Source organism: Pelophylax lessonae, assembly GCF_965119305.1.
Source record: "Pelophylax lessonae genome assembly, chromosome: 2".
NCBI lineage: Eukaryota > Metazoa > Chordata > Amphibia > Anura > Ranidae > Pelophylax > Pelophylax lessonae.
Window position 1 is genome coordinate 258454954 of NC_138769.1, and position 13068 is coordinate 258468021.

The following is a 13068-nucleotide window of genomic DNA, read 5'->3' on the forward strand; positions in this document are numbered from 1 at the left end:
AACTACAAAGTATATACAGTATAAGCATTATACCTATCCATACCAGCAGGTGGAACTGCAGTATTATAGTGTAGTGTACATGTATTTATGATATGAGAGGAAGTATTATCTGTTTCAGTGTATGTATTTGTATGCTATGGTTTCCTGTTCCTTGTAAAAGTTGTGTTCTGTTTATCCTCCATGAAAGTAAAGGAATTCTCGGCATGCAAGAAGCTATCCAGCACATCATTTCAATACTCTGCCAACAAGATCGGGCTCAGGTAAGTATAAGTGGGGGCAGCTGCACACAGAAGGTTTTTTACCTTCATGCATAGAATGCATGAAGTTAAAATACCTTGACCCTTTAGAACCACTTGCATTCTCTCAACATTCGATAGTTGCTTAGTGTAAACATGTGCAGAATGGAAAAATTTGAATGATGATAGAGATTTTCATAAAAAACTATGCATGTCTAGCAACCTCAACAAAATGTGTTCCTCTAAGAAATATTAAAGTGTGTTCAAAAGCTGTGTTATTTTAAGTTATGAAACCATTGTCATAATGATGAGTATTCTGTTATATCAACAAAGTAGGGAGGGCTTTTTCCATCAGGTGGTTACAGTGATTTGGGCAGCCATAGCTATCAACTGAATACATTTGTGATTAAAGTGGTATTAAACCCAAAACCAAAAAATTTATATATTGCATCTTACCAATACTTAAATACTAGGGCTACATTCATTTTTCTAGGCTTTTCCTACATTTTCACCTGGTGATCTGGTCGACAACACACTTCTTTCCTGTCTTCCTTGAGTAGAGTACTACACTCTGGATGGAGGAGCAACAAAGATATCTTTGGACAGCAGCAATGTCAGAGCAGATAGTAGTATTATCTGCAAAAGCAGATTGAGATGCACTAACAAATTTAAGCCAAATTCCAGCTAACACTCTTAAACAGTTATTTATTGAGGTCATTTATCACATTGAGCTGGTTGCTAAAGAGCGGGCCAGGAATCCAGCCACAGTGTCCTTAACAACCGATGACTGATCAGCTGTCGGCGGGTTCCTCAGATTCCAGCCCATCTTATGTGAACAAGCATGTGTACAATGGGACAATTTATTTATTAAAAATACAAAAAAACAGTGTCCCCCTGATTTAGATCATCAATCAATCACGACGCCCGCAACACCGCCACAACAAAAAAAGGTCTTGCCTACTCCACTGTGTGACAGTTCTTAAATAGGTAAGGGGCAGGGCCATCTGGCGAAGTCACCTGATGGCACTGCCCTCTGTGAGGTCATAGACCCAGAATGCATAACCCAGATTTTTTTACATCCATTTTGGGGGGCGGGGGCAAAACCCTGGTGATAAATATAATAAATGTTTTACTCTTTGTACCATTTGTGAATGGGATGTAAGAGCTTACTGCATGGTTTTAACCCTATATTTATTGGAACAGCAGTAAATCCTGCCTTTTTTTTTTTTTCGTGAATTAGACCTAATTTATCACATGTGATAATTTATGCAAATGAATCACGTGACTGTGTTATCACATGCGGTAAACATTAGTGGATTGACTCCTTACTGGCAAGATCATCAGGTGAAAAAAAGGAAAGAAAAACTAAAAAAAGAAAAATACAGCCATCATATCCAGGAATTGGTAAGCTGTAATATAATAGATGTTTGTTTATGTTTTATTATCGCTTTAGGTTTAACATTGAGATGTTCATCACTAAAAAGTAATATGGTTGGACATTTATCAACCGTAAAGACACATTTAAATACCGGTTTCCAAGGATCAAGGTAAAGAAGAAAATCATAATGATTATCCAGGATAGCAAAACAATTATTCAACTTTGTGGCTGATGCCACACTGTTGGTACAGAACCAAATGGGGGATTCTCTTTATTGGATACACTAATTGGTAGCAGCATGATAATGCTTCCCATTCACATTATTGTAAATTAGGTAAAAAAATCTTATAAGACATTTGTAGTAAGTGGTAAAGACAACATGTAGATTAAATTGGTTGTAAAGGCTGAAGGCTATGCATAAAGGTAAAAATCCTTCAGTGTGCAGCTTCCGCCTATACTCCCATTAATACTTACCTAAACTCATCTAAGCTCTCCCAGGTCTCTCCCTCCTTAATGGCCAAGATGCAGCAGCAGGAGCCATTGGCCCCCACAGCAGCAGCAATCACAGCCAGTGAAGTCGAAACGGAGGGGGGGGGGGGGGGGTGGGCTGAGCAGCACTCTCTGTGGACAACGAGAGCTGGTTTGGTAGCGAGCATGCACAAATGCCCAGAAAGCAATTGGCTTGCTATGGGGGCACATGGCAAAGAGGAGGGGCCCAGAACATCAGCAGGGGGGCCCGAGAAGAGAAGGATCGGGGATGCTCTGTGCAAAACCATTGCACAGAACAGGTATCTATGACATGTTTGTTATTTTTTTTTTCCTTTACAAACGCTTTAACATGTCCCAAGTAGAACTAAATAATTGTCCAAGGAAAATTATACCATATCATCATTTAAAACATGCAGGCCCATAAGTTTATTTTCTTTAATTTTACTTTCTGGTTTATGGTGGAGTGCAGAATAGCCTCTTAATTCTAAACCAAATAATAAGGTTATACAGGCTATATGTGGCAGCAACAAAGAGTATGGTATGCATTTACTATTGAAAGAGAGAGATAAATGGACATATACTATACCAAAACAGGTGCCTATTGGTACACTGTTGGTACTAATATACACAGAGAATGAATATTCCAAGAAGCTGGGAATAGGCATCAATCTAATCTGTATAATGTAACAGAAAAAAAAAAAAAACCTGTGCCTTCCAATATTGAACATGAAAATACTTTCGGTTACGGCGCCCATGTAGGAAGCTGCGCTGAACGATGGCTCCGGGCACATCAGCATACAACATCTCTCTCCGTCGTCCATCCGAGCCATCGGACCCAGCGCTCTTCTCCTCACTGCTCCGGGGACCAGACGGACATGGACAGGTTCGTGCATCATGGCCCTTTGCCGGCTACTCTGCCTCCTAAACATCCACCGACTGACCAGGCCGCAATGTAGCCTGACATGGCTGACGCGGCCCGCCCACCCAGAGCCGTGGCCCAGGGATCATCTACACAGGCATTCCCTGATGCACAGATCTCCCTTGCCCAAGCAGTAGCTGATTTGCTGTCCCCCACTATCACTGACGCAGTAGATAAGGCTATTTCCCTGGGCATAGCGCAGCTCAGAAAGGAGCTGGGGGAACACTCCTGTAGACTCACAGACTTGGAGCACAGGATGTCTGATCTGGAGGATGAGCTGCAGGGCTCAAACTCCATAGACCAACAAGTGCGGCAGACCTAGCGCTATTAACTGGATAAACTGGATTATTTGGACAATCGTTTCAGGAGGAATAACCTCCGGATCATCGGGCTACCTGAGACCTATGGAAATTACACCCTCCATGACTTCACTATGTCCCGCCTCCCCACAGCCCTGGGGATTACCAGTATCTGTGCAGTGGAGAGGGTCCACCACCTAGGACCCCCCTCAATTGAGAGACGCTCTCCTCATCCTGTCATAGTCCCCTACCTGAATTACATGGACAGACAAAATATTTTTAAATCTTTTCGCAAGGCTAAATCCCTTCAAATTGATGGCCACAAGCTACTCATCTTTGCTGACTACTCTCAGGAAGTGTCCAGACACAGAAAGGCTTTCCAACCCATCTGTCAAGCCCTGTTCCACAAGGCCATCAAATTCACTCTCGCGTATCCGGCAACGCTACGCCCTAATGATACTTCTGGAGAGCAAAAATCCTTTTCCCATCCAGACGAAGCCATACATTTTCTCCAAACCCAGCAGAACATTTTCCTGGACACCTCCCCCTCTCCGTCACCTCAACGCCCTTAGGGTGCAAGGGAGCAGAGGAGCCCCAGAAAAGAACCAGCTAAAAAACAACGTGTCTCCGGCTCATCTTCTCGCTCTCGCCCACATTGATCTCACTCTCTGCCGCCCTACCTGTTATGCTTCTCCTCCTGAGCTTTTCACCACCCCATCTCTGCTGATGTTCATAGTCCTGCTTGTACCAGGTCCCATAGGTTGTCTTACTCCCTCCTGCATTAGGGACCCCGCAGGACTGTTATCACTGTTTTGTTACTTATGTTTTATGTGCTAATGTGAATGTTTTCTTTATCCTTGGGTGCAACCTCTCCCCCCTTAGGATGCACAACCTTATTTCTTTTTGGACTCTGGTCATCCCTGTTCCACTTCACTTCTGGCCATTCGGGCCCCACTCCGCTGGGCCGGACCAACATGCTCCGCTACCCTCGCTGAGGACGCCACCCTCTGAAAACCGGTACCGTTGTTCGATACGTATGTGTATCCTACATGTGGAAGAAAGTGAAGTCTGGGCTTCAGCTGATCCCCACCCTTGATTTTTCTCTCTGGACCCCTTTTGGGTCATGTTTTCACTGCACCCACCCTTCCACACAAACAGATGCTTTTTTATATATGCTTGAAGTGCTGTTTTTTATTATCCTCTGAGCTGTGCTTCTCCACTATTGTTCAGACACCTTTTATGTCGTTATATCTGCTTCCGAATCCCTCCCAGGTCCGAGAACCGAAGGTATTCACATGGAATGTTAAAGGCCTCAGGTCACCACACAAGCACATGGCGGTCCTCAGACATCTCAAACGTCTGTGTGCTGACATCGCTGTCTTACAGGAAACCCACCTTGATGAGAAGGACTTCTTTCGCATGCAGAAACAGTGGGTGGGCCAAGTTTATGGCTCTCCTGCGGTTGATGGTAAATCGGGTGTCCTGATCCTTTTGCACAAGCGGTTATCTAACACCCTGCTCTCGTCCAGCCTCAACGAAGCCGGCCGCATAGCCATCCTCCATCTTAAGACTCTCAGTCGGGAATGGGCGATAGCAGGGATATATACCCCGAATACACCTTCTAAGCCTTTTTTTCAACGACTCACCACTCTCCTGGCACCGTTCCTCCACCTCCCTCTTCTAGTTGCAGGTGACTTTAACCAGACCATGAACCCCATAGAGGATAAATCCTCTGGTAGGGACCTCCTTCCCCCCAGCTGTCCACGTCCATCCCAACTTCTCCCTAACTTTACAGATGCCACTCACTTGACTGATGTTTGGCGATTGGCCAATCCAGATGCCAGAGAATTTTCCTTTTTTTCTCACCCTCATAACACTCTCACACGCATAGATTACATCTTCACCAACGATAAGTTGCTGCCCTTTGCAATCCACCCCAAACTCCACGATATCGCAATCTCGGATCATGCCCCAGTATCAGTCTCCCTTACCCTATTTGCCACTCCATCGTCGCCGGGGACCTGGCGTTTCCCTTCTTTTCTGGCCAAGGACCCGGGGATCTGCACACTCGTCAAAGATAACTGGTCAGATTTTTTAGCCCACAACGCCAGACTGTTCGCCTGTTTTGCTTTGGGAGACGGGTAAAGCAGTACTCCGGGGCCGTATCATCTCTTACGCTTCAGCTTTCAAAAGGAATGTAGACTCGGCCTTTCAGGCCACCAGCGCCTCTCTGAGAGTGGCGCAGGCTACCTTAAATCATTCCAATACCCCTGCTAACAGAGAGAAATGGCGTGAGGCGAAAACCCCTTTTGACGAGTGCGTGGAGACCCCAAGAAAATGTACATAAGTCCCACCGGAAATGGCAATTTCATGCTTTTAGTAATAAACCTGAAAAACTGCTGGCCGCCCTCTGCAGAGGCCCCCATGCTCCTACTCATATAGCAACTCTGCAAAACTCTTAAGGGGAGACTGTCAATGAACCTGAGTGTATCATACATGTTTTTGAAGAGTTCTACAAATCCTTGTATGGTCCTGACCCTATTGACACGACACTTGCCTCTTCATGTTTGTCCTCCACCCCCCTCCCGAGGATTCTAGAAGCCCACCTTAATACCCTCAATTCCCCTATCACATTCGAAGAAGTCACCTACACAATCAAATCTTTATCCCCAGGTAAATCCCCAGGCCCGGACGGTTACACCTCAGAGTTCTATAAACTGGCCATGGAATACATTGCCAACCTTACTTACCCACTGGTTTCCAGGCACACATTAACCTTATACCTAAGAAGGGTAAGAACCTTACTAACCCAGGCTCGTACAGACCAATTTCGCTGTTAAATGTCGATTCCAAATTGCTTTTGAAAATTATGGCTAATCGCCTTGCCCCCCTCCTGCCCTCCCTCATACACCCTGCCCAAGCAGGCTTCACCCAGGGCAGATCCGCCACATCAAACATCAGGAAAGTCCTTGTTGTGCTAGAGGTCTCTAAAGCTGATCCCACCACTGAAGCTGCAATTATAACTCTTGACGCCGAGAAGGCTTTCGATAATGCCAGTTTTCAGTGGCTGGATCTGGTTCTTCAAAAATGTGGCTTTTCTGGCCCTTGTCTCCATCTAATTCGAGCCATGTAAACCTCCCCCTGTGCACAAATCTCTGCCGCGGGACATGTTTCACAACCCTTTCGCTTACATTAGGGCATGAGGCAGGGTTGTCCTCTTTCCTCTCTTCTATTTAACTTGGCCATGGAGCCGCCGCTCTCCAGATCCCTGTTGCACCATCCGGACCTGAAGGGTTCCGGGTGGGGTCACAGGAATTGCGAACGGCTCTCTTCGCTGATGATGTTTTGATTTTTACATCAGACCCGACACATGATCTCCCCATCATACAGTCCATCTTCGACGGTTTTAGACTCTGCTCCGGCCTGCGCATAAATTTCTCTAAAAGTGAAATTCTCCCCTTAAATACTACACGCGTTCCAATATGGGTCCCCTCCTCTACCGTGCGAAACGCTGAAAATCACATTACTTACCTGGGCATCAAAATAGGTCGTTTCCCCTCCTCACTTTATCGTCTTAATATAGTTCCTGTCATAGACAAGATTATAGCGGCAAGATTATAGCGGCAATGCACAACTACCCATATCCTTCTTTGGCAGGTGTCATCTCTATAAAATGTCTATCTTCCCTAAATTGTTATACCCACTCCAGACTATCCCTCTTCTTATGAAACACTCTGACATCAATAGACTCCACAAGGCAGTCAATGCTTTCCCGTGGCGTGGAAAACGCCCACGTATTGCCCTGCAAAAACTCCATCTTACCAAAAGCCAGGGTGGAATTGCCCTCCCTGACACCAGAATGTATAACATTGTGTGTCTTCTTAGGGGCTGCTTAGACTGGATCGGATGAGAATCACGGTATACCAATTTTCACCTAGAATCCCAGATGGCTGGCCCCTATGACTTAGTCGCTTTGCTGCACTGCGGGATGAGAGACTTGCCTCACGCGTTACCGAATAACACTTTGATTAGGGACACGGTTGTGGCCTGGAGAGAGGTGCGTTCCCCAACGCCTCTCCCGCTACCTACCCATATCCCTTCAGCCTCTGTTCCTGCAGGCGCAGCAATACGCAGCTTTCCGCTTATGGTCATCTCAGGGGGTCACTTTATTTTCCCAACTTTTTGATGACTCGACGGGAAAGTCACTTGCTTTTCTGGTATTCTCTGATACCTATGGCATCCCCTCGGGCCATCATCTATACTTCCAGCATTGTGTGAGCTTTGTTGACTCTCTTTATCACCCTAAAACCCAATGCTTCCAAACTCCTCTCATTGACTCCTGGATCCAGGAGGGCAGGCACAAAATATCCCACTTATACAAGCCTTTACATGAGGAACTTTTTCAACGACTCTCTATGTCTGTGGCCAAACCATGGGATAGAATACTGCATTCAGAATCTGCGCATGATCCCATTCTTCAAGGTTACCTGACTACTTGCCGCTATGTCCGCAATGAGTTCTGGAAGGAACAACAGTTTAAAATTCTGCCTAGGGCTTACATCTCTCACTTGCGATGGTCACAAGACTTAAGTTGTCACTATTGCGACCTTCACTTCTCCAACTTTTGGGACCCTATTTTTCGATACATCTCCAGATCTTTGGATCTCCCGCTCCCCAAGGATATCTACATACTTCTATTTGGACATTTGAACTTACTCTTACCTACTTTGCCTCGGCGGCTAAAGCCCACCCTATATCATAACAAACACTGGTTGATCATCTGTCTCATGACCACTCGCAGACTCATACTCAGGCACTGGGTGGACTCTTCTCCCTCTTCGATAGCCGAACTGACCACAGACCTACATACTCTTCTGAGGAAGGAGCTAACAGGTCTCACTTTGAATTCTTTCTCACCTCTCCAAAGACTCCTCGCGCAATGGACACGCTTTGCCAATATTTCAGCCTTTTCCTCTTCCCAACGGACCTGAGATTACCTACCCCTCACACCTACTTGGCATGCTTTACTTTGAATACCTCTCCACTACATGTTGGACCAATTGTCCTGGAATATCCCCTCTCCCCTCGTTTTTTTTTTTTTTTTAAGGTGTCTTCTTGATTCAAACACTTTGAACAGTATGCTCAAGCACAGTACCTGAACCCCATTTGCTAAGGTTTTACAAATGTATCATTGCCTTGCATCTGTCCCTCCCTACTTCCCTCCTCCCTCCCCTCACCTTCTCTTCTCACCCCCCCTTTTTTCCCTCCCACCCCTCCCCCTTCTTTCCTCCCCATTCCCTCCCCCCTTCTCTATATCTACACAAAATTCTCTTCGAAGCAACCTGATGTCTCCACTTAGTTTTGTGCTTCGGGTTTATCTACCTACTTGTTCTACCCTCTTGGTGTACTCACCGATTGCTCTGTATTTTTTATGGTTTTGTATGTTGATTACACGTTTATGTAACCTATGTTTATGTGAGATGAACCTCAATAAACTTTGTTTAAAAAAAAAAAGAACATGAAAATATCCTAGGGCTGCTCCTTCAATAAACTAATAATTAAAAGACTAATAAAAATCACAAAGATATGCTCAAAAACATTCTATATAAAACATAAGTTCTAAAATAATGCATTATACAAGTCTATAAAATGATCCACAAGTGACTCTACCACTACTCACAAGAGTGAAGACTACCCTATAAATGCTGCCACCACCTGAAATTTGCTTCAACCATACTGACCCGAAATATAGGAAGGTCTTCAGTTCTGTGTGCTCATCTGGTCACACAGTGATAAGTCCACTCTCTGTCCTGTACCCAGGTGACTCTGGCTGTCGCCCCCCCCTCCCAACCCAGCACCCTAGGTCTTGCTCACACTGCCAGTACGTGAAGATGCACACTGGACAGCAATGTGCACTCCCCGGTCTCCTTCACAGCAAGAGTAAGTTATGTTCTTTACAGCCCAGGAAACTATCATTCAGAAGAGAATGATTTTCCAAACCATTGAAAAAATAACTGTGTTGAAAAAGGTAATTTTTCTTTATGGAAAGTTTCGACTATCCTGCATGACCTAGAATTTCTTTATATCTCATAAAAAATAAGCCCTGAATTTTAAAACTACGTATAGTCATATGTGTACAAATGGAAAGGCACTACACACATGAAACAATAAAAGGTTGAATAAATATTTAGTGTAATTACAACTCCTACATGTATGTTAAATTACCTTCACATACAGGAAGCGTGTAACTCCAAGTTCCATCTGCTTGGCATTCTCTGTAACTCCTTCTTGTCGTCATCTTGTATCTGCATGATGGTAAAATAAATATATGTATGGTTTGATTTTCAAACTTTGCAATGGGGTTCCCGAAAAAATAAGACATTCATAGAGATGTTTGCATGTTCAGTGACTATTATGTATAGTAAACATTGACATTTTTACAGAAGTCATTTTTTTCTTATTACATAACTACAAAGAAATCATAGGGGGAAGTCACATGCTGACCAGAAGAGAAAACATGCGTCTCTGGGTAAAGACTGTAACATTTATTTGGCAAGGTACATTAAAAACTTACATCATGGTAAGTAAATGCAGGTATGTGGACAGTGCGTCGTCAGCATGCCGGAAGATTCCAGACGGCAACGGTGCAGCTCACCCTGCGGTCCAGGCCTCAGTCTCATTCCACAACGTCATCTTATTTCCTGCTGGACAGGAACCGGAAACACAGCGAGGACAGTTGACCTGTAGCAGTGGCCCCATGCCAATCCCGGACACCGGACGATCCACATACCTGCATTTACTTACCATGATGTACGTTTTTAATGTACCTTGCTTAATAAATGCTAGAGTCTTTACTCAGAGGCGCCTGTTTTCTCTTTTGTTTTCTTACATGTCTGGAGATTGCTTCCGCTCCCCACTAGGCTGGCCCTAAGTTCAAAGACTGTTTTCCTCTGACACCACAAGGACTATCAGGGCAGCCTATATGGTTACCCTATGGACTATTTTTTTGTTTCTTATGCTATTTGCTTGTGCCACCGTGTGTATATACTTTTTATTTCACATGTTGACCAGAGTTGCAATCCCTGAATACAATTTTCAAGAGACTATTAATGTCAAAAGGTAGAGTTGTCACTCTCTATCTTTACATAGTTCCAAGTTTGAAAGCTTTGCAAACACAACTTTTGGTCGGCTCAACTGTTCACCAAACACTAATGCTGATAGCAAAGGAATGAAGCAGCAGACAGAAATTACATTTGCTCCTGAATAAGACAAGTACACACTATAGAGGGATATGCTTTGTTCATATTTTATGTCTGAGTTTTACAACCACTTTAAAGTAGACTAGTTTATACCCCGATTTGCCAAAATACATTTAGTATGTGCTTAATTCCAAGAAAAGCATACCCAAATATAATAACCTTTAATAATAATCCCCTGTACCCACGCCATGCTTGGCAATTTTAGAAGCTTTCTGTGGCCAGTGAGGATAAAAAAAAAAATCTTCCCCATCCATACAAATACTCTACTGAGGCCACAATATTTACCACACAGCATAGGTAACTTTATTTACATCCAGCCTTGTAGGTCAAGGACCATCTGTACCATCTGTACCTTGGCACCCTCTATTTGTGCACTAATTATGTCAATGCTGAGAAAAAAAAATGCACAGCATTTGCCCAATGTTGCTTTTTTCTTTTTTTCTGGGTATATCTCACATATCCCTGTGCTGCCACATATTTGTTATCTTCACTGTGTCCTTAGGAGTTAAAGTATTTGCCTCCTAGGTATAGATCACAAATATAGATCGTCATTCATTTTTTTAGATTTAGTGTTCCCAGCAATAGTGTTGATTTTTGTGTTTTATTAAATCTTTAAACCTTTATCTACCAATGCACATTAAATGTGATTAAAACAAGCTCAGGGCTGTTACTGCAGGCATGATCTTGGTATTGTTTTGCCAGAAGGCACAAAACTGTCATTTAAAAGGGATCTGGGTGGTGACAGAGCCCTCCAATCACTGTTGCCACACCCCCCCTCCCCCCAGCCCCCGTTGCCATGCTTTCAAGGCCCTCCTGCTCCTTTGGGGAGACCAGAACTGCAGGATGGAGAGCGGATTAGCTTGGGAAACATCCATTCTCTGATCTTTGTGACTAATAAACCTGGAAATAATGAGCATTTCCTGAGTTCTGGAATCAGAGCTGTCATTATCAAAGCCATGCTGTGGCTGAGGAAGCAGCTAATCAAGCATGCTGTGCTTGATTAGCTACAGTAGAGGGCCGTGGTTACATTAGGGGTCAAATAGACCCCTGCTGTTTCCATCAACAGAATCAGTCCCCTGCCCATTCTACCACATATGGGGCTGGTTAACCCCCTTGTGATAGCAGCAAAGTTAAATGAAAAATAAAAAGTGTTTAGAAATGAAATTGTAATAAAAAAATAAATAAATTAAAAAACAACCCTGTGACTTCACGCACACATGTGAATTCAAACACACATGTGTATGTAAACAGCAAACTGTGCTACACATGTATGATATCCCCATGAATGTTGGGGAGGGAGCAACAATTCTCAGACCATAATTCAGGGTTAATACTACATTTTGATAGCGTGTAAAGGCTTTTAAACATGGACTTGGGTACTGTAGTTTTAGTGCTTGATTAGTATAGTATCTATTTACTCAATGTAACCCCCGTCTTTTATATTTTACCCAGAATCTTTTTCTTGATGGATTCAGCCTTATAATACCTCCATTGGCATAACATATATTAATTGCCATTCAAGAGCTTAAGGTGATACTAAAGGCAGGCTTTTAAAAAAAACAAAACAAGGGCCAGATCCAGGGCCTAAGGACTAAGCAGAATGCAACTGGAACTGGAGTTTTCTGGTAGTATTCGGGGATAGAGGCGTTCAAAAGGTAGATGCGTCTTTTGGAAAAACTGTGTGATATTAGGTTCTGGCCTTCTCGCCAGTTCTGACAGTAGTGAGCCTCTTATCTGGCAGCAGATCCCTCTCCCAGCTCATCAGGTGTGGTCTCTCTGAGCTTCTGGGGGAGGGAAACTGAGAAACTTCTCTTCCCTGGGCAAGTCCAGGTACCCTAGGAGTTGTGAGAAAGAGTTAAAGGAGCCTACACCTGTATTATGGTGAGTCAATTGGCACTCCACTACAATATTATAGTTTGCTGAAGTGAGGTAAAGTTAGCACTACAATGCAGGATAAAGTATTTACACGACTTTGTTTACTGATTACGTATTCAAATCTTACCCCGGGTTACAAACATATGTAACTTTAGAGCCAAAAAGAAATTCATCATCAGCTGTCATCTCTGCATTTTCCACTTCCCCAGGATTACCACACCGTCTACCTGGATTAAAAAAATAAAATTAAAAAAAAAACAGAAGTATTCAAAATGGCTCTTGTAGCACAGCATACATTTGCATAGTAAACCTAATTCACAATTTGACCTATGTATAATAAGGCTATTTAAACTTTCAGATGTATGTATTGTATATCAGACAGGTCTACTAGTAAATATGCTGTCTGCTTCCATTACACCAGAAATTACTGCTTTATTTATCTTCCTGTTCTTTTCTATTTCTGTTCTCATTATGCAGAACACTCTAGAACCCAAAGCCACATGCAGGATACTATACTGCTATCTTACTTCAGCTAAACATCTGATGATAATTTGTATGCAAAATAAAAATTCAAACCACCAAGAGAACAGGCCTCTTGCTATTTTTATTGCTT

The 13068-nt window shown here is 43.5% G+C and overlaps 1 protein-coding gene across 1 annotated transcript in view; it reads right to left on the reverse strand.

The window, feature by feature from the left end:
* LOC309546075 (C4b-binding protein alpha chain-like) overlaps window positions 1-13068 on the reverse strand; it is a 290333-nt gene that overhangs the window by 148535 nt on the left and 128730 nt on the right. Inside the window, exons 8-9 of the mRNA XM_082245585.1 lie at window positions 12583-12682; window positions 9547-9626 (exon numbers count right to left, since the gene is read on the reverse strand). Coding sequence (XP_082101711.1) covers window positions 9547-9626; window positions 12583-12682 — 180 coding nt within the window. The remainder of the gene's footprint in view (window positions 1-9546; window positions 9627-12582; window positions 12683-13068) is intronic.